The 23,251-nt window shown below is 43.2% G+C and overlaps 2 protein-coding genes across 14 annotated transcripts; one reads left to right on the forward strand and one right to left on the reverse strand.

Moving 5' to 3' along the window:
* Window positions 1-8: 8 nt before the first annotated feature.
* nat8l2 (N-acetyltransferase 8-like 2) lies at window positions 9-2,389 on the forward strand. Its single transcript, XM_072715698.1, has 2 exons — window positions 9-167; window positions 479-2,389. Coding segments are annotated over exons 1-2 (693 nt in total). The 5' UTR covers window positions 9-166; the 3' UTR covers window positions 1,171-2,389.
* A 711-nt stretch (window positions 2,390-3,100) lies between these two features.
* On the reverse strand, window positions 3,101-21,471 carry znf335 (zinc finger protein 335). 13 transcript variants are annotated; one of them, XM_072715696.1, is made up of 29 exons: window positions 20,919-21,469; window positions 18,210-18,407; window positions 17,644-17,917; window positions 17,401-17,478; window positions 16,222-16,976; window positions 15,906-16,137; window positions 15,574-15,720; window positions 15,327-15,488; window positions 14,915-15,185; window positions 14,636-14,813; window positions 14,061-14,173; window positions 13,756-13,774; window positions 11,918-12,055; window positions 10,851-10,927; window positions 10,570-10,730; window positions 10,028-10,257; window positions 9,839-9,938; window positions 8,706-8,794; window positions 8,290-8,516; window positions 7,508-7,637; window positions 6,786-6,989; window positions 6,355-6,497; window positions 5,898-6,037; window positions 4,923-5,026; window positions 4,688-4,774; window positions 4,377-4,460; window positions 4,219-4,284; window positions 3,926-4,031; window positions 3,101-3,713 (listed from the first exon to the last, which is right to left on the reverse strand). In XM_072715696.1, exons 2-29 carry the CDS (start codon window positions 18,399-18,401, stop codon window positions 3,589-3,591), a joined length of 4,632 nt encoding a protein of 1,543 aa, XP_072571797.1. In that variant the 5' UTR covers window positions 18,402-18,407; window positions 20,919-21,469; the 3' UTR covers window positions 3,101-3,588. The 13 variants fall into 13 exon arrangements, with proteins under 13 accessions (XP_072571797.1, XP_023652545.1, XP_023652544.1 ...); XM_023796777.2 differs by having other exon boundaries at window positions 4,697-4,774; window positions 11,918-12,034; window positions 14,636-14,810; window positions 15,906-16,976; window positions 20,919-21,471; XM_023796776.2 differs by having other exon boundaries at window positions 4,697-4,774; window positions 14,636-14,810; window positions 15,906-16,976; window positions 20,919-21,471.
* Window positions 21,472-23,251: the final 1,780 nt, after the last annotated feature.

Here is a 23,251-nt window from a genome sequence, read left to right on the forward strand (position 1 = left end):
GTTTTGGTCCAATCATGATCGCGTGATCACGCCTGCGGTAAAAGCTCGGGTAGTTTTATTAGCTCGATTACGGAGCTTTCGGGCGCATTCAAGCCATTTGTGTTGGAGTATTTTGGTTATCAGTAGAGTTTAGTATTTTATTTTTTACGTAGTTATTTTATGTAAAAGTAAGTTAGTCTAACGTCTTCTGTTTTAGTGTTTCAGATTGTTGGTGATTAAATTATCGGTACTCCTTTAGCGTGTGCTCTAGCGACTATCGAGCTTAACCACCGGGCGGCACATAAATATTTACGGTTTCGGTGGTGCATGCATTTTGTGTTATATTTTTATTTACTTTATTTTTTAACTTTCAAATAATCAAGGGAGACATTTATAATAAAGGCAAGGGAGAGATTTAATTCACACTGTTGTATGAACTGAGATAGTAGGGCACACGCTAAAGTGGCACCAAATTATTAACAATTTCCATGTCTTTCAGTGCGGTGGGTGATAAGACGTTACAAACCCTCTGACAGGGCGGCGGTTTTGACCCTTTTTCGCAATGGGATTACGGAGCACATACGTCCAGCGTTCTTCAAGGCTATGTGTCACCCTGACAATGTGGCTTTGACTGCAATAATCTCCGTTACTATCTACCTGCTGGACGGATGCACCTGTAGCTTGGCCTTAATGTCCGGCTTAGCCTGGGTAGGGATCGTGTACTACTGCTGCCATGAGACCTACGCCGGCTATGTTGAAGAGAAGCTACACACAGACATGCGGGACATCCAGGCTAGCTTTCTCGACAACCCCGATAGCTGCTTTTGGGTCGCAGAGGGCATAGTCGACGGAGAGACTGGGATTTTTGGCATGGTTGCCGCAGTGAGGAAGGCGCATGATGGCGAAGAGGAGGAGCAAGAGCGCTGTGGCGAGATTTTCCGCATGATCGTCTCATCGTCCTGTCGCCGTAGTGGCCTGGGCACCCGACTGACTCGTACTGCCATCGAATTCTGCCGGGAGCGGAAGTATTCAAGAATAGTTCTGAGGACCAGCTCCATCCAGACGGCAGCTATAGGGCTCTATCTGAGACTTGGCTTCAAGCACACGCACACAGACACGTTGTCACACCGTTCTGATTGGCACACGTGGGTCACAAAAATCACTTTCCCGCGGATGGAAATGGTTCTGTGACACGGACGTCACATGCTCTGAACGCTTGACTCCTGTGTACCCTGCAGCCTTCCCAACTCTCAACACGGATATGTTTAATGCACATTCTCCATTACTGTGAAGATGCTGTTCCACTCTGTCCTTTTATAAATTTTGAAATTGACAGAATTTATATACCACATGACAGTTATCATTCCCGAAATACACCATGTGTACAGCTTCAGATGAAATAATTAAACTTAAATATCCTTTGCCAGTTGGAGGGGAAAGATGGAGAGGATTTGCCCAGACGTGCGAAAGCCACGAAGTGTTTCGTATATTTGGTTTTGTGTGGTTTCTTTGAACTGTGGGTCTTTTGTTGGGATTTTATTAATTGTATTACAAGTTTTTTTATTATAAATCTTTGGGACCTCATAAAAGGCATGTTAACCCTGTCAGGAAAGAAGTATGACAAGGTGGACATTTTTACCTAAAGTAAGCGTTTGATGAAAATACGATTGACCTGCAGTTACAAGTTTTTCAAGGAGGCATTGTTGTGCTTCAAGCACATTTTAATATTATAAAATATTAATTGGACATTTATTAATGACGTTAAGTTTGACCACAGCCAACTACAAACAATGTGGGGTCTCTTAAAGGAACAGTTACCTCAATATGACAGGATGGACAGCAAGTACATGAACACACAAAAAAGTTTAATATTGAGATGACAGAAATGCAACTAACATGTCACAGACTCTGTACTGAGAATGACCTGCATGTTTGTTTATGTATGAAATCAGGTGAGAAAAAGTTATGCCACATTTTAGAAAGTCAAAGTGCTTCTGAATGGTGCAAATATCCCATGAATGCAACAACCCATAGATATTTTTCCTGTGCAGATATTAACATCAGTCAGGCACAAGTTTTTGCCAGTCGTGTTAGGGATAGCAACTGCTGTGTCAGAGGAAATAGGGCCACCAACTAAGAGGGCATATTTGCTGGAAATGTTTATTGAAAATGGCAGCAAAACCACACCTTAGCAGTCAGCTAGATTTTTTTTAATGAACATATCAGATCACTACCACTTAAAAGCAGGCTAAATGGTTAAAATAGTTCTGCTTAATTTCAATGTTCACTGGAAATTACAGTGCATATAAAGTTGAAAACACTAGTGTGATGGGACAGATAATAGATTTTTTAATTTTCATGAAATTGAAAATTCAAGATATTTTAAGAATAAAAAAAATGACAAGTTTTATTTCTGGCATATAGTTTTATTTTTCATTTAAAGTAGAAGCAACCGATTGAATTATTTCATCATTGCTATTGCTTTACAGTTTCTTGGTGGCTGCACCAGAAATATGGTTATTTTGGGAGCACATCATTTCATACTCTTTAATGCTCCTAAATTATTTGGGGAAGGTTATCAAAATAACCTTAAAATAATGTGTACAGAACTAAATGCTTAACATCATTACAGCACTAATTCGTGTTGTATCAATTGTATCTTTCCTTGCATATCACATTGATTAGTGGCTAAAAATCCCCATGAAGATACATTCGTAATTTTGAACTTGTCACCCCTTTATACACTGTAGTACTTATTTTAAATGTTAGATTTAAATGGCTTTATCACCTCAAATGGAAATGTATATATACAATTTCATGGTCAATATCTTTTTTTGTACACTTGTTACAAGCGTTGCACACTACTGTAAATGAAATGAGCACTATGTCTTTGGTATAAGCTTTTAGTATTCTATATTCATATTTTTCTCTGTACAACTGCAATGTAGCAATTCACAAAAGAACAAAATAGCGATACTATACAAAGTAAAATTTTACATCCTGTATCCTATCAGTAGTCCGAAGTGTTTTACAACAATGCTGGAGTTTCTGAAAGAGAATCGAATTTACAACATTGCAACCCAAAGACAAAGGAAATAAAAAAAAAACAAGATCTTACGTATTGTGTGCTCAGAGCCAAGAAAATTATACTGGTTTATTCAAGTCCATTGTTTCTGTACATGCCAGGATTCTCATAACACTGTGAAACAATCGAATAGTAATCACAAAAATTAAAGAATAGTCATAAACCTGAACCCCTTACAAGTTCCAACTGACCATCATTCTGTTACACTATGATTCCTCAGAAACCATACTAAATCCTTTTGCTGCAAACAGGCTATAGTATTTACATTCAATCTTTATATATATATTATACAAAAAAAATGCCATAAATAAAAATCCCAAAGGAACTTGCTGAATTAGCATCCAGTCTTTGTGGTATACTATGCTCCAGCGAAACAAACGAAAAGTTGCTATTGTTACCGTTTCACCAAGCTAACATTTCGAAATGAACACTGTTAAGAATTATTAAAACTCAGATTTTAAACCTGACCCATGACCTATTAGACTGATTCCCGACACAAGTGAGGAAGGTCTCTTAGCTGGCCACTATTCTTCCGTGAATGTGATGACGTCGTACTGGATGCCCTGCTGCTGCATCTGCTCCAGCTGCTCCGGTGTGGCCTCCGTTGCATACACCGTCTGCGCCTGTGCCATGGCTGCATCCGCCACGGCTGTAACAGATAAAGCAGCATTATGAGCATATCTGACGCTCCCATGCTGTCATGTGACCACTTAAGAGAAAACCACTAAAACAAACCGCTTGGTCACATGTTACAGCTAGCCATCTCTAACTTGTTTCACAAGACTGCAACATTAACTAAAGCCCCTCTTCCTCATTAAATTGACAATTGCTTTGAAATCCATCTTCAAAGGGCAGACGTACCAGTCACAGCAGAGTGGGCAGCAGCTTCTAAATCCTCTTGGCTGACAATCTGCTGCTCCGAGCTGATAGGTACGTACTGGATATGACCGTCATGACTCAGGGCGATCTGCACGGAGATGGACAAATACATGGTCATGGTTCGTTGAGTTCCTGGCCACGGACAGAAAGTTCAAAAGATGCTCCTGGTTCAGTGAATCTATCAACCCAGTGCACCAGCGGCCCTAAAGGCTAACTAGCATGGTGTTATTCGCAGAACTGATGCATCATTTCCTCACTCCGCTTAAATGTCCCACCTGCTGCTCCTGAAGGAAAGTTCCTCCTTGGTCATACTGGATGTGAGCTATCTGTCCATCCTGCATCTGGGCCACAGTAGAGAAGCCAAAGGCAGAGGAGTAAGAGAAGCGTCGTGACTATGCTAACACTCTGCTCTCCGTTCTAATGCCACCCGTACCTGGATGTGGTTGCCTTCAGAAACGACCACATATTCTTGTGGGATTAGATGCTGGACTCCATCTTGGGAGATTATGTATTGAACCTGCAGGTGGCAGAGAGGGGCACGTTAAAATGAGGATGGAAGAACGAGTGAGGGGGCCAGAATTCACAGTGAGCTTTGTGCTTCGAACCAGCAGAGCTTGTCTAATTTTTCAGGAACCACCAAGCAAGCACAGATAGCAAACAAAGCCACTCTTTGATTTCCCAAACTTTTGTCTCGGACATCACTGACAAAAGTGACTGAAAATATTCTCATAATTGACACTCGACCTCAGTGACCTGGTTCTCAGCCGTGACCAGGTGCTGTACAGTCTGCCCATCCACCGTGGTGATCTGCTGGATGTACGTAGCTTCCTCCTGCAAACACAAAGTCTGCCCTCAGCACCTAAAGGCCAGGCTGCTTACATCCAACTTTCATCAGTTTATCATCACCAATAACCCTATACACGTGAAGGGAGTTGAATTAGACTGAGCCGACTGTGGTCCGAGGGTCTTCAGTGCCTACCTGGTCCGAGAGGCTCTGTTCTTGGGCTACAATGATATGCTCTTGGGCCAGGGCCTGCTGAAGCCGCTCGGGGGTGAGGACCGTTTGCCCGGCCTGCAGAGCTGCTGAGGGGACAGCGGGGAGGTAAAGGGACAAGCGGTGCGTGATCAAAGCAGCTCCTTGGGACTAGATCATGAACAGCTACACCAAGTAAAGTTTCCATCTTAAGCATGACATGGAAATGAAAGTTCTTAATAGACTTATACTGGATTAAGTTCAGAAACCCAGAGGTGAGCTTGTGATGAGGCCAATTTGCCCTTTGTTTCCTTCTTAGGCTAGTAGGCACCCTACCAATTCCAAAGATCATGTCCATTATTTAGTAACCAATGGGCATTAAGTCAACAGGCAGTAAAACCCAGTTACTGTTTCAAATTACACCCTGTACCTAGCTATTCTATCTATGTGATAAAAACAGAACACCTACCAGATGAGGGAAAAGGTCAGACACAAACTGGTTTCATAGCTACACAGGGGTTACTGTTGCACACCAAATAAAAGGGCAAGCTTAGCATAATATAGGTGTTGTACTGGAAGAGCCATTAAAAGTTTGTTTTCTCTCTCATACACATTTACATACAATTCTGACTTTGGTATATGCTTACATATCATACATTTTTGGCAGTGATGTGCACACACTTTTCTAGGAACAGGGGGCATGGCCAACTGGCTGGGGGGGAGGGCGATTTTGCATGATCTTCAGTCATTGAAAACAGGTAACTTGGAACATCAAAAGAGAAGCCCCCCCACCACCACATGTGCATTACTGTATCCTATACATCACCCATCCCTACTCTAGGAAACAGCAGCCGTAATCATTTTATTGCCAAATGTTTAAGTGTGAACCTGAAAACTACTTGGATAATCTGTGACAGTACGAGACTCTAGCCACAAGAGAGGGTGGGCCGGTGAGGTCACCACCCTGGAGGAGATGCTCACTCTGCAGTGTGGCCAGCGCCTCCTCGTCACTGTTCACCATGATGGCCTGCTGAGATGAGCTTGGTCGCACTTTGCGTGGGGGCGGGTCCAGGCTATGCAGCCTCTCCATGTGGAACTTCAGGTGTCCGTTACGGTTGAACCTGCACAGGATTTTGGGGGTGGGGGGGGGGGGGTGGTGGATGGGTTACAGTATTAAATCTGAAACCCCAATCAAAAATACATATATACACATAACCATCTGCCACAGTGAAGCACTGTATCCCCAACTGTACAGGTTACACTCAGGAGTACAAATGTAAATGTAAATTTCATTGATCTGAACATGGTTGCTTATATAAGGAACATTCACGGCTTTAGAAGGAATCATGGAGTGTTTATGACTCTCAAAGTCCCAGTTTTTAACAAGACTCGATTTTATGTCAACACTGGCTTCATGACGAGCCCCCGTCATGCGCACCTCTGCCCGCAGACCTCGCAGGCGAAGGGCTTCTCATTGGTGTGAGTCATCGTGTGACGCCGCAGGTCCTTCTTGTTCTTGGAGGCGAAACTGCAGTGTTCACACTTGTGCGGCCGCAGGTAGGCATGCATGCCCATGTGCGTCTGGGGGTCATGTGGGGAGATCGCCCATCGTCATGGAAGTGCGTACATGCAATCAAGGGTCTTGGGCAAAAATTTATAACTAAAATATAACAGGGCTTCGAAAAAACGATATAATTTGATAATAACAGCAGTAAATTTGCATAATTTTAACATTTAACAGACAAAAGATAATGTAATTTATTCTATTTGTTAGTGTTTCATTAATTATCAAATAAAAGAAAAATTATTTAAAAAAATTAAGAACTACATTTTTACTGCGAATACAGCTACAAATGATTTGGAACTCACTTTTACTTCCGGCCATGAGGATGCCGTGAAGTTGCAGTCGGGGCACTTGAAAGTGCTGGGGTCCACGTGCGCCCTCTTGTGGCTCTCCATGTCAGAGCGTCCGTGGAAAGACTCCATACAGATTCGGCAGGAGAAGCGCTTGGAGTTGACCTGCTGCTGAGGTGAGCCGCCCGGGGAGGGGGAGCCGGGGTCTTCAGTGCTCAGCTGGGGATGGCCAATCACAGCAGAGAGAGACGAAAACCCGCTAAATGCTGCCCGGCAGACAACTTTTATACAGGGACTTACCACACTCTGCAAACACGCCGGAGCATTATTCCTCGAGGTAAAACTGAGGTATGAACTACACAGTAGTTAAGGCAGTGACTAAGCTTAGACTGTTACAGTCATACCAGACAGAGCATGACACATTCGCAACATCTATACTTAGTAGGAGAACCAGTTTTATAGGCTAAGACGAGTGTTTTGGGTTACATTTGCAGGGAAGTGCAGAACTTTAGATACTACAGCCATATGTTATTTCTCAGTCAATTAATCATCCATCTATGGTCCGACTGCTTATTCTAACTGGGTCCCAGAGGGGCGCCTGGAGCCCATTCCAGCATAGGGCAGGGCTGGGGCACCCCCAGAATGGGATGCCAGTGCACTGCATGGCACAGGCTCACACTGCCACCCAGTCACACTGCAAATGAGGGGCAGAGGGTTTCCTCTCCCCAGCTACTCACCTCCACCTGCTGCACGCTGCTCCCTCCGATCCCGGTCGTCAGGTAGTACTTGCCCTTGTGCTCTTTGATAGTGCCGGAGAGGGAGCCGCTGCTCAGGACAATGGGGTGCGACCCAGGGCTCCCCTCCGCGCTGTTGTCATGCCAACAAGCACAGAGGTGGGGTTAGGGGGTCGGGGAGGGTCAGGAGAGCCAGCACAAGGACGTACGTCCCTATCCTTAGGAAGCAGCTGCGCCGCCATTTTTATTTATATCCTGCCACCTCCGTGCTTATTTGGAGAACGCAGTTTAATTCAGGATGGCTCCGACCGCTTACGATTTACCCAGGTTTAGTATCGTGCTCAGGTGCATCTTCTGGCACCTGGATGGCCCACATTTTAGATGCTGGTCCAGTATTTTTATTTTTTTTTGCCAATAAGCTACCTACTGTGGGAAGGTTACTGCTTCAAATCCTGTAGCTGACAGAGTGATGCCCCACTGGGCCCTAAACCGCAGTTGCTTCGTAGGTGCAGTATGCTGACTGACCCTGTGCTCTGAATATAAACAGAGGGCAAAATGGGATAGGTGACAAATACCCAATTCCCCCACAGGGATGAATTAAGTATCATTATTAGAGCCCCACGTGGTTAACTGTACAGTCTTTGAATGGATCACACTCAAATCTTAATAACCTAAAAATAAATAAAATAAAAACTGCCATGACCTCTGCTGCTGTATGATTTTTTTGTGTGACTCTTGGCTTTAAAACTACACCTGCTCTGATTGCAGCGTCCAGGACGCTTTACCTGTAAATGGTGGCGCTGCTCTGGATTTCCTCCCCAACCTGCTCAAAATCGGCACCCTGGTAGGCGTTGATGGAGATCTGCTCGATCTCCCCGGCCTCGTCCACGGCCGCGGCCTCCAAGGCGCCGCCATGCTCTGCCACGTGGAAGGTCACGACCTTCTGGGCCTGCCCCGGCGAGTCAGCCTCCTCCTCCGCAGAGCCGTCGACCTCTGACTTCAGCACCGCCACCTAGAGGCGATGTGGGTCTACGTCACCCAGGAAGCACTTTTCGGTACTTCGATTGGTCGGTTTCATTCGTGAACCTCGGCTCAGAACGACTCGTGACGGAAACGAGGGCTCCTACAGAATGTCACTGTCGTCGCATCCTAACGGTGACACGTCACACCAAGCGTGCCCGTCACCAGCGAGGGACCTCACCTGCAGCGAACCCCCTGCCAGATCGCGTGGGTTGCTCATGTTCAGCAGCAGGTCCAGCGCGTTCTGCGCAGAGAGGTCTGAGGAGTCTCCTAAGGAACCGGAGAGAGAAATTAATCTGACTGAAACCCCAAAACAGCATAACGGTCACTCCATACAAAAAGCATTACATCTCCCCCGCTAATCTGTCAAACATCTTTGGACAAAAACCTGTACAGCTGAGTCAAGCATGGAAAGCACTACATTACCCTAAATTCAACAAAAGATAACCAATGCAAATGTTGAGCATTTGAAATACTGATTTAACTGGGCATCTTGTATCATTATGGAAACAGGTTACGGTACCAGCTATGTCATCTAATTTGACACTGTGTGTGATTACATTTCACCCACAAAATCAGCAATTTGGAGCAGCCACACATGATAAATCTGCAGTTTCAGCTGACATTGCCAAGAAGGGTCAGTTTCCAAGGTAAAAAAAAAAACACCTTTTTTGCCTGCACATGAGACAGTGAAATGATTTATCTCCAGTGTTAAAAACTCCAGGACAAATGTCACTAAATAGGATGTTTGTCGTACAAGGTGACACTGTACGGGTGATTAAAACTGAATTAAGCCGTTACTTTCCTTAATGGGCCTAAGGGCACAGTTATGTCACACTGCCACCATCTGTCCCCATCTGGTTTAACACGACCGGAAAATGTGTTCAGGGATTTAAGCAGGCGTTTCAATTTTTAAATTTCCTCCACTTCTAAAAGCATGCAGGCACGATTTACACCATGCAATTCCCCCCACATAATGGCTTAATTAGAAAATAAAAGAGGTTAATTAACTAAGAGCTTGGCCGGAATGAGATCCAGCTCATCCTGTCACCTAGGAGGACTGGAGTTGTAGGCTAATGAATACAAAAATGGGAGATGATTGACAGGAACATACGTAACAAAGGAAAATGCAAGGAAATGGGCACAAACGAATCCACATGCAGCCACGAGCAGCAGTGCTATTTACCTGCAGCAAAAGCACACATTTGTATGAGGCCCGTTGAGACTGCAGCCTCCCCTCCCCGAGGGCCACAAACAGTCAGTATGCTACAGGAGCCAGGGGCCCCAGAAACAATAAAGCCCCCCCCCACTGACCATGTTCGTAGATTATGGTGGTATTTCCCAGGGAATCTTGGGAGACGGACGCATTCTCCATGGTCTGAAGTGCTTGGAACTCGATGGGGTCCACGGACACCTGGAAGACAAACCAAGGGGTCGGAAGAAGGCGAGGATCACTGCCCCCCCCCCGCCCCCCCGGACATGAACCGGCACCGGGGGACTCACAATGGGCCCGCGGATGGCGTCCTGCACAGCCTGCGTGTGGTCATGCTGCTGCTTGAGCTCCTCGATCTGCTGCAGCGTGAAGAAGGGCCGGCGCCGGCGGGGGGGCTCCTCAGGGTGCGTCAGGCACCAGTCGTCGAAGGCCTCTAGGTGGCGACACTGGATGTGCAGCCGCAGGTTCTTTTTGTGCTTGGTCATGAAGTGGCAGAAGTCGCAGGAGAATGGCTTCTCACCTGGGAAGGCAGAGCAGGGGTCACAGACAATTTAAAAACGTTGCCCGCACAGTATTTTTCCCCTCAATCAAAACATTTTGCTACGGACACAGGCAAGTCTTGCCACAAACACGTTTGTCCGTATATGGACAGGTTGACATTTCCTGATAATAATAATAGTAACGATCAAAAACACAGCATGGATAATTAAAGAAACAAACAAAAATAACATAATCCTGCTCATGTATGAAGTCACATGAAGCTAGGAAAAGCACAGTCGCTGTGAAGGTGATTTTGTTAGGCACCGTCTGTTAGCGCTGGCAGGTATCTCACCAGTGTGCTTGATGGCCATGTGGGAAACCAGGAAGTCCTCCTTGGTGGTGGAGTACTTGCAGTAGTCACACTTAAACGGCTTGTCACTTGTATGTGACAGCTGATGGTTCAACAGCAGCTTCTTGTTGTCGCATGTGTACTCGCAGAACTCGCACTTGAACCTGATTGGAGGGAAACATGCAGCGTCTGCTCTCCTATTCGCTAACACACAAACGCACTAAAGCATCTTCTAACATTGAGAGTAAAAGTTACAATGAGTGCCAACTGGATTTCCTGCTCACCTGCTGGTGCCGTAGCTCTGGATGTGTGTGAGAAGATGCATTTTGAAAGTGTACCGTTTCTTGAAGGACTTTCCACACTGAAACACAAACAAAATGAACAAAATACATTCATGTTAATCACCTGAAACACCCATGTGACTACAGCAGCCTATCACAGGAGTCATCGTTAATGCCCTACTGACAGGATGCATCAGTCATTAATTATGCACTGATTAAATGTATGCATTACATAAATGATAATATACTTTGAGATTTAACAGAGTGTTTATCCATAAATGATGACATACGAGAGCAAAAAGCTACATGAAAGCACTGCATTTCCCATTTTTTTCATAGAAAAGAAAGAAGAAACATTTGTACAGATCAGTAATTTACTTTTAAAGCAGCTGCTTTGATTGAAAACATTAATGTGTAATTTCTTAAATGATAATCCATTTCACACTTGCAAAGATCCGGAAAACCAATCCACACTAAAAGAGCCACGCACTTTGTGTCTTGCAGTACAGGCCTACCTTGCTTGGCCTAGGTACTTGGTCCTAATTTTTCAAACTTTATCACAGATTCTCCAAAGAGTTCAGATCGTGCCTTTGGCCACAATTTTCACTTCTCAAAAGTAACATTTTGCCCCAGGTCCTGTTTTTTTCTTTTTTTTACCCAGAGCAAAATGCTTTCTTTTGCAGTTTCCTTTTGCTCCATCTATTTTCCTCCCCACCTGGTGAGAGACGCCCCCCGCGTGACTTGGCTGCTGCTATCTAAACTTTTTAAGTTCTTCTTGCCACCCTCGCATTCAGGCCGGTAATGTGCAGACCTCTCTATAATCCAGTGTTTCCAGCCCAGGCCTCGGGGACCCTCAAACAGATCAGGTTTTTGCTCCCTCCCAGCTCCCGGTTGGATTCCAAATACGGGCAAGTCTGGCAGGGAGCTGGGAGGGAGCAAAAACGTGGACAGCGTGGGGGTCCCAGAAGACCGGGTTGGGAAACACTGACCTAATCCACCAGTATATTCTTGCATATTTTCCAACTCTACAAATTAATTTATTACTAGCTGGAAAACATAAGGTCCTTCACCTTGTCGCACATGTGTGGTTTCTCTGAGCTGTGCGTCTTCATGTGCTGGGTGAGGCGCTTCTGCATGGGGTACACCCTGCTGCACACCGGGCAGGGGTACTGCGTGACCTTCGGGGCCTGCAGAACACCGAAACAAGCCTTCCATGGCATGAAAAGCAGATACTCAGGAAAGTGGTGTTTACATACTTACATACAAACATAAACATCAGTGTCATTAAATATGAACATGCCACATACTAAACAGTCAAAGGTTTTTGCACACACTAAAATTTTCTACATTTGCCTGTTACTTAACATTAGAGATGCTCCGATCAGCATTTTTGGGGCCGATCACCGATTACCAAGATCATGATCTGCCGATTGCCGATCACTGCCGATCACAGAATGGCAGGGGAATGGGAATCTTTTATCTATAATCTAGCAGAGTTTGCACCATTTGTAGAAGTGAAACTAACTCTAAATTAACTATATTGGAGAAAAAAAAAACCGTAGAAATAGGCTACAGTCAAGATCTTGAAGAATCAAGCGCTTGACACTTGGCGCCCCACACTGAAGGAGGGGCAGTGACACTTTGGTCAGCACTGTTGCCTGACACCTCCAGGGTCAACACATGAAATGTTCCCCGAGAGAAGAGTGGTTTAGTTTCTCATACTCGGCGTATTCAGTTGTATGGCGTGTTCTAAGATGCCTAATCATGTTAGTGGTGTTAAAATGCCGTTGCTTGCTTCCACCTCGAGGGATTTCATCACGACATACATTGCAAACGGCTAACTTTACGTCTTTATCGGACACTTTGAAAAACTTCCAGACGGGAGAACTCATGTTGCCACTAGTAAGCTCCGCTCTGCTGTTGTTTACCTGTGCGCCATGCATGCACGTGTGAAAAAGTTGCGCGAGTAATTTATGTCAAGTGATCGGCTTTTTTGATCGGCGCTTTTGGGGTTCGCCGATCAAGCTATTTTTAGCCAATATCGGCCGATCATGATCGGTGGCCGATCAATCGGAGCATCACTGTTCTTTACTAAAAATACACTCAATGTTCTTTGCTAGCAAATAAATTTACAGTAGGTTCACCATTTGAGTACCTTTATTAACAAGAAAATGTCATATCTTTGATTCACCAAAGTAACCTCCTCTAGCAGTTATAACGGCAGAGAAAATTCAAGGAATTCATTATACAAGGGACATTAAATACTGCTCTGTTTCATGAAACAGTGAACTAGTGCAATTAAAGTTAAACGACAGCCTAGAATTTGACTCACCATCACCACACAACCAGTTAATATGATGTCAGACATGCACTGTTACATACTCTTTCCATGTTATAAAGTAAACGTTTTATTTCATTCATAGTTGTTCACTCAACTTTCAAGTGCTTAGAATAAAAAATCTGCAATTTATGAAATAATTGGAAAAGTGGTGAAAAACTGTGGTGTTTAAAACCTTTGATTTCACAGGAACCACAATATGTGTGGATAATTTACAAATATTAACCATACACTTATTTAAATTGCATGATGTTTTCAGTGATTCTTAGATTCTGCTTTGTCCATTGTTTGTTCTGATTTATATCTACGTCATATAATCTACAACTTCATCTACATCTAAAAATCAATATCCTGCCTGAATTTTTTACTTAAATTATTACTTCTGTTGTAATGTACTCCGAAGTCTATTTCACTTATAACCTTAAAATTCGAAATGCTGTGTTCATGAAAGATATCAGAAATGTCTTAACTGTTAACATTAGTATGACAGCATATGAAACATCAAATTAAGTGACATTACAGTTCATGCAAAACACATGAGCCTTTTAAAGATAAATATCTGAAACTTACTTGGTCAGATTTCTTTTTCCTTAAAATAGAAGAGAACCAAATAAAATCAAATGAGCAAAGCAGATTATGACTTCCAAACTAAACGAACGTTTCCATATTTTATAGAATTAATGCAGAATGGAACGTATACCAAAATTCAAACATTGATTAATATGTATTACAGAAGTCCCACTGCAAAAGGACATTTCACCAAAATCTATTCACATTTTATTTATTTCAGCAGAATTATACTCCACAAGATAAATCATTATATATATTTTCTGAGGCCAAGATGTTCATTGTGAGAACGAAGTGGCAGCCCTTACTTGTCTTTGCTGTGGACGGCAGAGTGACGAATGACATCCTTCTTGTACACGCTAGTGTAGTCACACTCGTCACACTTGTATGGCTTTGTTCCCTCATGGTTGAACATGTGTTCCTGGGTCAGAGTGAGAGAAACTCAAGCAACTAGACATCAGAAACTTGGATGCAGCCAATTCATGATCAATACTGAAAGGTATTTCTGTATAAAAAAAAAAAACGAAGCAGTTTTTCAACAAACACAAATGATTCTAACTTAGAAACTGAGCAACAGCTGCTTCTCTGTGAGGAGAGGATTCTGTATTATTATGATAATCCCAACATGGTGTCAAACTGCTTTAAGAATTTACTGGTTGCCAAGACATAAGGCCACTTCTCAGTGAAGAGAGACATGACAGAATGGTCATCTCACAGTACTCCTCACTCACAAATACAAGTTACAGATTAATGCCACATTTGCAGTAAATAAATGAGCACTTACTAAACTACGGGGTGAGGCTTAAACTTCATTTTAGCTACCTAGCTGCAGGGGTGCCTGCTATGCTGCAAACCCTATGGACAGAACATGGCTCTCGCTCACCTTCAACGAAGACCAGCGTTTGCATCTGTAGCTGCATTGCAGGCACTTGAACCTCTCTGGGTCATTGCCGTCATGGGAGTCTATGTGAAAGCGAAGGTCTTCCTGAGACAGAAACCGAGAGCCACATATCCGGCAATTATGGGGCCTCAGCAAGGGCTTCAGGGATTTGTAGTACCTACTGCAATGAATTAGAAGATAAAAAGGGAGGAAAAACAGAATATATTTTATTTCCCTACTAGAACAGCATGCTCTGATCGCCTCTTGCTGGTGGTCTCTTACTTGCGGTTCAGATACTTCTTATACTTCTTACGAAGAAATCGCTTGGAGGGTCGGCCCCGCTTTCTGGGGTAATATTCAACCTCTTCTGGTCCTGTATTTGAGGATGGATCTTTGTTCTCGGAATCAGATTGGCTGATGCCAGGTTCAGCTCCGTGTCCATTGGCCGAGGAGACGGGTCCACTGTCCAGCCCAGAGGAACTGGCCTCCTCAGGGGCCTGGGGATCTAAATTCTTATTTTGCTCGGGCACTACTGGGGTATCTGCTGCTGCTTCTGAATGAGGGAAAATGGTCCAAAACAATGGAATTAAAACTTATACACAACATATTGCAATAAAGCCAACAAGAAAGCTATGAAGCTAACTGGATTGAAATACGACATTAACTTTATTTACTGATGTTTTTGGAGAGTCACCTTGGCTATGGGAATTGCTCATGTAGAACGGAAACTTCCTGGGTCGCACCACCCGACGCCGTGGCCGCTCGTGGGAAAGGCAAGAAGAAGACGGAACACTTCGGAGTAGCGCCGGTTGGCGCCCCCTGCAGTCCTCATCAGCTGGATTATAGTCGCTGTCGTCTGAGGAAAAACCAACTGAATGAGAGCTTCATTCACTACAGGCATATGCCCCTCAATTCAGGTATAGATTCATCATCAGTCTAACCTGCTGCATCGTCAATGGCGCCAGCATCAACGATGTCATCGTCTTCTTCCTCCGGCTGCTCCTCGGTCTTCGCCTCGTTTTTCTGAGCAGCGGCCGAATCACTGCGGCGTGGCCGTCCTCGACCCCTCTTCTTGGGTGGCGGGCCACCTACGCAACACAGCAACTATCACTGAATTCAGCTACTGGACATCCAGAGGATTAGCGTACTGCAATTTAGCTGGAATGCATCCAAACTCGCATTCAGCTGAGACGTCTACAACTCCCAATAAACCTCTAGAAATTTCTATTATATTCTGAGACTCGGGAAGCCTACTGAGGCTGCCCGGGCGTACCTGCATGCTTGAAGTGCTTGTCTCTCATGTGGTTGATGAGGGTGTCTTTGGATATGCTCTTGTATGGACACATCTTGCATTTGAATTGCTGCACAACCACAACCTCCATCATCTCCTCCAGCTCCGCCAGGTCTGGAGGCTGATCCCTGAGCCCAGTGCCCGTTTCAGGTCCGGCGACCCCAGCGCCATGGGCCGCCGAGTGGCTTGGTCTCTCTGGGAGCTCACCATCTCCCTGTGAAACGACCTCATTAGGATGTGATGAGTACCGGCCCGTGCTACCAATGAATTGACTGGGCTGGTCCTCACCACTACCCACACAGTGGTAATCTTGTGGCTGATCTGGGTTGTGAGAGGGTGTGCTATCATCCACGTTGACACTGCTACCCTCCATATAGCTGGAGTGCTGGGGCTGGTCAGGGCAATCCAACGAGCTCTCCTCCACATAGATGGAGCCCTGGGACATGCTGCACTCAATGTAGCAGGAATGTTGTGGCTGGTCCTGAGAGTTCTGCGTCTGGTCTGGGTCATCCATGCAGCACTCCATATACTGCGAGTGCTGGGTCTGGTCGGGTCCACCAGTCACGCACTCCAGGTACTCCTGTGGCCGGCTCGAGCTATCTGAGCTGCAGTCGATGTATTGCGAGTGCTGTGGGTGACCAGCTCCATCAGGCTCACTCTCTAGATAGCGGGATTGGTGCAGTCTGGAATGAGGTGAGGGCCTAGGGCCCCTCGAGTGAAGCTCTGAATTGTCCGGCCCATCCACACCACAGTCAACGTAGTGGGAATGGCGCGTCTGATCAGGCCCCCCCTCAGTGCAGTCCAAGCCTCGAGAACGCTGGGGCCGGCGCAAGTGGCACACACCCATGCTGTCTTCCTGCTCGGTGTAGCCAGAGTGGCCCGGCTGCTCAGGCTGATCTGGGTCCATGGCTTCGTGGTCAGGCAGCATGCTCCTCCTGTCTTCCACAATGTCGGACTGCTCCAGGCAAGTGGATGTCGGTCCTTCCGCAAGGGCATCAATGGTAATGCGATTAGACAGAGCAGTAGAAGACATTTCAGACACCATGGGGGCACCTGATAAGAGAAAACACAGTGTCTCCATTTGTACCCATTTCAATAAACATGTGACCCCAGGTTATGTAGCCAAAAATAATAAAAAGGACCAGAAATCCTAGAAGGGGCACCTCACTATAGTCTTGGAATAAACTACAGTATTATGTAGCTAAATGTGGGAGTTGGTCAACCAGTTGTTTTTACCCAGAGGCTTTTTTCTATTAGTTTGGATGCCTATGCTGCAATGGGTTGAAATTTTCCAGCTTTGTCACATATGCCTCCATGGGATTGGCCCCCCATGACAGTTACCAGGATAAGTGTTTAGAAGATATATGAATGAAAGAAAGGATGAATGGATGGATAGTTACTAAATTCTAAATAACTGTAGTCAAATAACAATACAACTTACAATAATTTCCATAAATGGAATTACGTAAAGACTAACCATCATCGGGACCTTGCAGAATAAGATACTGAGTAGTCTCAGCGTCTCCATCCTCTGCACTCGTCACTGCAATACAACCTGCAAAATACAGACATGGTTCTCAGCAAAAATAATAAACCCATGCAGAGAAATTAATGACACGCTATCTAGTGTCACTTATCGTAAGCACAAATTACACAAAAACAGACGTTTTTTCTCTTCTAAACTCCTTTTCTTGAACTCCCTAAGGAATTTTCTTCCTACCGTTTATTATGTCAGGTCCTATGGTAGACTCAATTATCTTGTCAATAGCTGATCCAAGGTCTGAAGAAGTGGAGGCAGTGGAGTCTGACACGATCATCCCCCCATCTGACACCACGCTGGAGTGAACCAGCACTTGGGCCGACTCGGAGACCAGGATAGACTGTGTCACCGTGGAGACACTGGAGACACTTGTTGACTGGGCCACAGAGGAGGAGTCTGGAAGATGAATCACGCCCCGTACATCGGTGCTAGAGCTGGTCTCAGGTATCAGCTCCTAAAGACATAAACCAAAGAATTGATAGAGAACAGTCAACGGGGAAGTCACACGGGCAAACCACACCAACACAAAGGTACAGGAGGCTCACTTCAGGACAATACAGTGATCAAAGTACTAAAAACAACCATGTGAGTACTTCTCCATGGCTCTTTTTACAATAAGTTCCTTGAAATTCATCTGTGTCATTTTGGAAAAACAATTAGCAGTGTGAAATCTAGTGGAAATCATTTTAGTCAAAAGCCTCTGCCAAGCAAGATGGACGATCACCCTCAGGTTGCCGCGGACCTACCACAAGCCCTTCTGAGCTCTGTCCTACATGGGAGTCTGACTCGGGTGCCAAGGTGGGCACAGTAGCAGTGTCGCTGCTGTCGGCAGACATGGCTTCCGATGACTCCATGCCCATACCACTTTCTGAGGGCTCCTCCAGACCAGACGGGCCTGCATCACTGCTGCTTTCCACCTCATTGTCCTCTGAATCCATTTTGACCTGCATGAGACAAAAATGAGAATGGGCTTGTCATAGGGTCATTGTTTCTGAAGGATGGAACATATGACCAAGTCTTGAAATTTTCAGTGTATAGCTTGAATATTCTTGAAAGAAAGAGTTAATTTGTCTCATTAACTTTACCTTTTTAAGAACTTGGTCACACAGAAAAATCATACATTTGATGTATCAATAATTTTAAAAGCTATCCAGGTGTCTGGATAGCACAGAGACAGGAGCTTCTGAGCAAATGACTATAAAACTGCCCCCAGTCTGTGTCAGCACATTTAATACCTTATGAAGGGATGTGTATTCTCCTAAGAACATTAAAGGTGTGATCTACTACAATCTACTGGAATAACTGAATGTGATGGAAGCTTGTTTGTTTGAAAGTACATTGGACACAATTAGACATAAGAGCAAATTCTGTCATCAAGCCAGGCTACTCCACATCCAGGTTGAGTTTTTCTGATCCGACTGGTAATGCCATGTTGACTCTACATAAAAACCAATTTCAAAAAAGGCTCTAGCTGACATAAAAATATCCAAGTTTGACATGTTGATGTTTCAGCCTATGACAGAAGATGTATTTGACCCAAAAAGGCACGTCCAGTCCTCAAACATTAAGTGACACAAAGGGATTTATTCCAAGTGGCTCTTATTAAAATTGTAAATCACAAATTCAACTACTCAATCTGCATTTCCTATCTCAGGTACCTTTGGATCTCGGTACAAGTCCCCACCTACTTTGACTCACACCAGTATGGCTGCTTGAGTGTAATATATCATTCTTTGCTTCTTACCTTACTCCTTTCTTGAAAGATGTTCCCCAGGGATCAGATATGCAACCAATTGTCTTTTTACCTTAATACCAATGATCTCCTCAACCTGTTTGCTTTCACAAATGTAGGACACTTTACTACCAGTAGTACTGATACTACTATTACACACCACCTTTTCCTCTGGTCTAAGATGCGTTTTCCATCTTATAGCCCCTGCCTACTTTTAATATGTAATTTGCCCATCTGCTATTGTCCAATACTCCCCGTTTTGTGCAACTTATAATTTTGTTGTGGCACTTCTCTGAACCCTCACGACAAATTCAGTTGTTTTCCCTTACCTAGTTCCTAACAGACCAGCAAACATAAAATACATCAGAATAGTACAATCACTGACATTCAAGAAGAAATTCAAGACCCACCTTAACAATCTACACCTACAAGATGACAGCGACCTTGTGCTTCACCAAACAAATAAGCATTCCTGAGTATACTGCAAAGGATATTGTGAACTAGCATACTATAAATACAGCTGGTCTTAAGACTTAAATGTTTCTCATGGTTTTATTTGCACTTGTGGAACCATTGCCTTAATCGCAACTACACTGAGTCAGTCATCATGTACTACAGTTTCTTACGGTAACTATAAAGCTACACAACCAAAAACATATTGTTTAAAATGTAGTTTTTATTTGGAAAGACACTAACATCTTCTAGCGTGCTGTTTCAATAGCGTAATAAATATTAACATTAGGTCCGATATTGGGTGAACTATCATGGTACTTCAGCACTTCGGTTTAACTCAGAGCTTATTAAGTGTTCAGTGAACAAGTAGCTAGATATCTGAGATTGCAGCTTTTTGTGTTATTTAAAACACTTTTAGCGAAGAATTCGGTCACTAGAAATAAACTGTAATATCTTCATTCAGCATGGTGTACCGTATGTTGTGAAAGCGCGGCGTATCTTAGCGCGCTTCCCAACTAATTCGTAACAAAGACTGAAATGGTGGCTATTAAATTATTTGAAGCAAACCGCCATAGTACTAGTTTTGTTAATAATCGTTCATTAATCCTGTCTTATCACAGTAACATTTCGCTAGTTGGCTATCTCGTTGTAAGCGTTCCAATAATGGTTAGCCTAGCAGCTCTAGTTTTGTAGGAACATGTGCGTAACCAGGCCTGGTGAACAAGTAATTATGTTATAATAAAACAACGATCTGAAATTTTATTTAATGCTCGTACTTAAAGAAATAGCTAGGAAGCTGAACACCAAGGTTACGGACATACTGGTGTCCGCACGGTCAGTGCTGTGTGGGTGAATATATTATTAGACACATATTCCTTATTTGTATTTTTGTGACATACACAAAGCCAAACCGTCTCAATTTAAACAACAATGAACGTGAACTAAGAAACTACAAATGTATCCCATTTGGTACAACAGCTGTGCTATCTCTCTCAGGCGTCTCAATCTGACTCCTATCACAGCCGTAATACTTCATACAACAGCCCCTTTCTCAAATAAAAACCCGGGCCGTGCTGCCCTCCCCACTGCCTGCTGCGAGCCGCCATTTTCCTGAGTCACTTTTCGATTCAGGCAGTCCTCAAACTCCTATCAAAGGCTGAGGGACCCCCGAGGGCCTCTTCGACATGGTCAGACCGCCTTACCCTCTTCCTCCAAGAATTTTTTTAACGCGGGTTTCTTAATCGCTACACCCCGAGATGACTTTTCTTACCTGGACTTTGGCGCTGGATTATTTTCCTGTCGTCAGTACGTCAGAAACCGCGATTAACAGAAAAAGATAAATGCTCCGGCATTCTTGCTGGGCGCCATCAACTTTTCCTTGGTTAGTTCAGGACGCCAACCGGATCTCATTTATTTGTTTCACTTTCATAAAATGTTCGCCAAGGTATTTACCTTACATATAGCCACAAATATCATGTTACGACGGCTTTTAGTATCTGTTTGTTTTAGAAATCAATAGTGTTAGCCGATATTAAGTGTTAGGCCATTTGGTTATTTTTTTTGAGGGCGGAAGACATAATTAGGTTTTTTTTAGCCAAAGGCGGAAGAACACTACGGAAAGCGGACGGATATTGAAAACCCAGTTATTTAAATTCACATTGTAAGCTTGCAAGAATGTTATGAATATTCTTTTCGCCGTCAAGTTAAAACAGTTGCGTAGCAGGAGTTATTCAATATATGAAGGTTTGTTGTGTATATATTAAGTAATCGCGTTACGACAGCAATATGTAAACGGGGGCTAAGGTGTGCTGACGTGCAATAAATAAGCATTACGATCCTCCCAACATAAAAGAAAATCAATGTGTAAAGTCGACAACTGTCTGTAAAAATTTGTCATTCATAATGGATAAGTCATATGCGCAATACTTTCATGATATAAATTGTTCACACGATGGAAAATCGTTTAAAGATAAATATGCAGTGCGGCATTTGATTGGTCGTTTGACTAATCCGCCAATACGGTAATCAACAGACTGAGTATTTTTGCGTTCTTATAAAACATTGTGCAGGCTTAAAACGTTAGCATTTACTCTGTACGCACAGCGATCCATTTGCCAATCCAAACGTCCAATTCACAGTAAAACATTAAGCTTTGCACGCAAAATTTCAAGACTGGCATAACAAACGTAGAAACAGTAAGTCGCATCAATAACTAAGTAACGTAATACTGTATGGTAATTGTATGATACATGCAATTTTTCTATAAAAGTTAAAGCTTTCCTATTCACTACAAATGTAATGAAATTAGGCGGGGAGAATAAAAAATATTTGCATCAATTGACAAAAATCCGTGCACAGTTAGGTGATTAATTAAATCAATGCAATTTTACTCCGTAAATGTAAACACAGAAGTTAACAGATTCTAAAATAATTTCAGCGCTTTATATAGGCCACAGCTTATATGTTGTAACTAAACTTTAATGTTTTTTATTACTATATAAATAAACCTCCGATGTTTGCACTTAAAACAGCAAATCCATGGGGGCCTTAACTTGTCCTTGCACATAGTGTATGCTTTATCTGACCTGTGTTTTGGTTCTCTCTGTCAACAGTTATTTTAAACATTGCTTTAAATGTTTTTGTATTGCATGCAGGATTTCTTTCAGTATGATGTTTTCTGAGTTTGAGCAGTGTTTCGTGTAGGGCATTTTTTGTGTCATGTAAGTGAATGTTATAAAATTAAGCTTTTTACTTGTATAGATGGCTTCAGTTAATCTTTTGATTATATATTTGGACATGTATGTGTAAGAAAACAATAAACATGATTCTTTGGGACATGCCTCTTTCTGTTTTTCTATAAGCACTTATTTGTTAGGTGTATCGTGTTCCACATATTAGGAAGCCCACATTTGCACTAAAGACCCAAAAGAAATGTATTAAATTTGTAGGGATGTTCTTGAATGTCCTCAAATATTAATATGTTTAGACAGTAAACATAATGAAATAATGTAATAAAGAATAACATTCCATAGCATACAAATAACATTTATTTAAAATGTTCCCACAAACATGAAGCACATGGAAATGCTGAGATCATGGCGCCACATTGCCATGTTCATTTTTGCATAAATTAACCTTTTTTAAAATTACACAAGAGATTGCATCAGTCAGTTTTACCTTTTTTGAGTGGGCTTAGGAATCAGTAATTTCATTAAAGTGAAAGGAAAAATAAAAGGCAAAGACAGTAAGAGTTGGGTAAATACACCATCACCATGAACTACATCATTGTATTTCTATTTTCTGTAGCACCCTTCAGTTTTTCTTAAATAGGTTAATAGTTTAATCACACGATTGATATATGGTCCCAATAATCAATATATCTATCAGAATCTTGTAGAAGACCACAATTTACTTTAATTACAGATTATTTTTCCTCTCCCTATCCAGACATTCCCACAGATCTTCCATGTATAAAGGCTGTGCCTTAGGTAATTTTAAATTGTCTTAGGAGCTGATGCCTAGTAACTCCTGATAGCATCCGCAGACAAAGGAATTACGGCAATAAAAATAATATGTGTGTGTGTGTGTGTGTGTATATATATA

Source organism: Paramormyrops kingsleyae, chromosome 8 (genome assembly GCF_048594095.1).
Source record: "Paramormyrops kingsleyae isolate MSU_618 chromosome 8, PKINGS_0.4, whole genome shotgun sequence".
NCBI classification, from domain to species: Eukaryota; Metazoa; Chordata; class Actinopteri; order Osteoglossiformes; family Mormyridae; genus Paramormyrops; species Paramormyrops kingsleyae.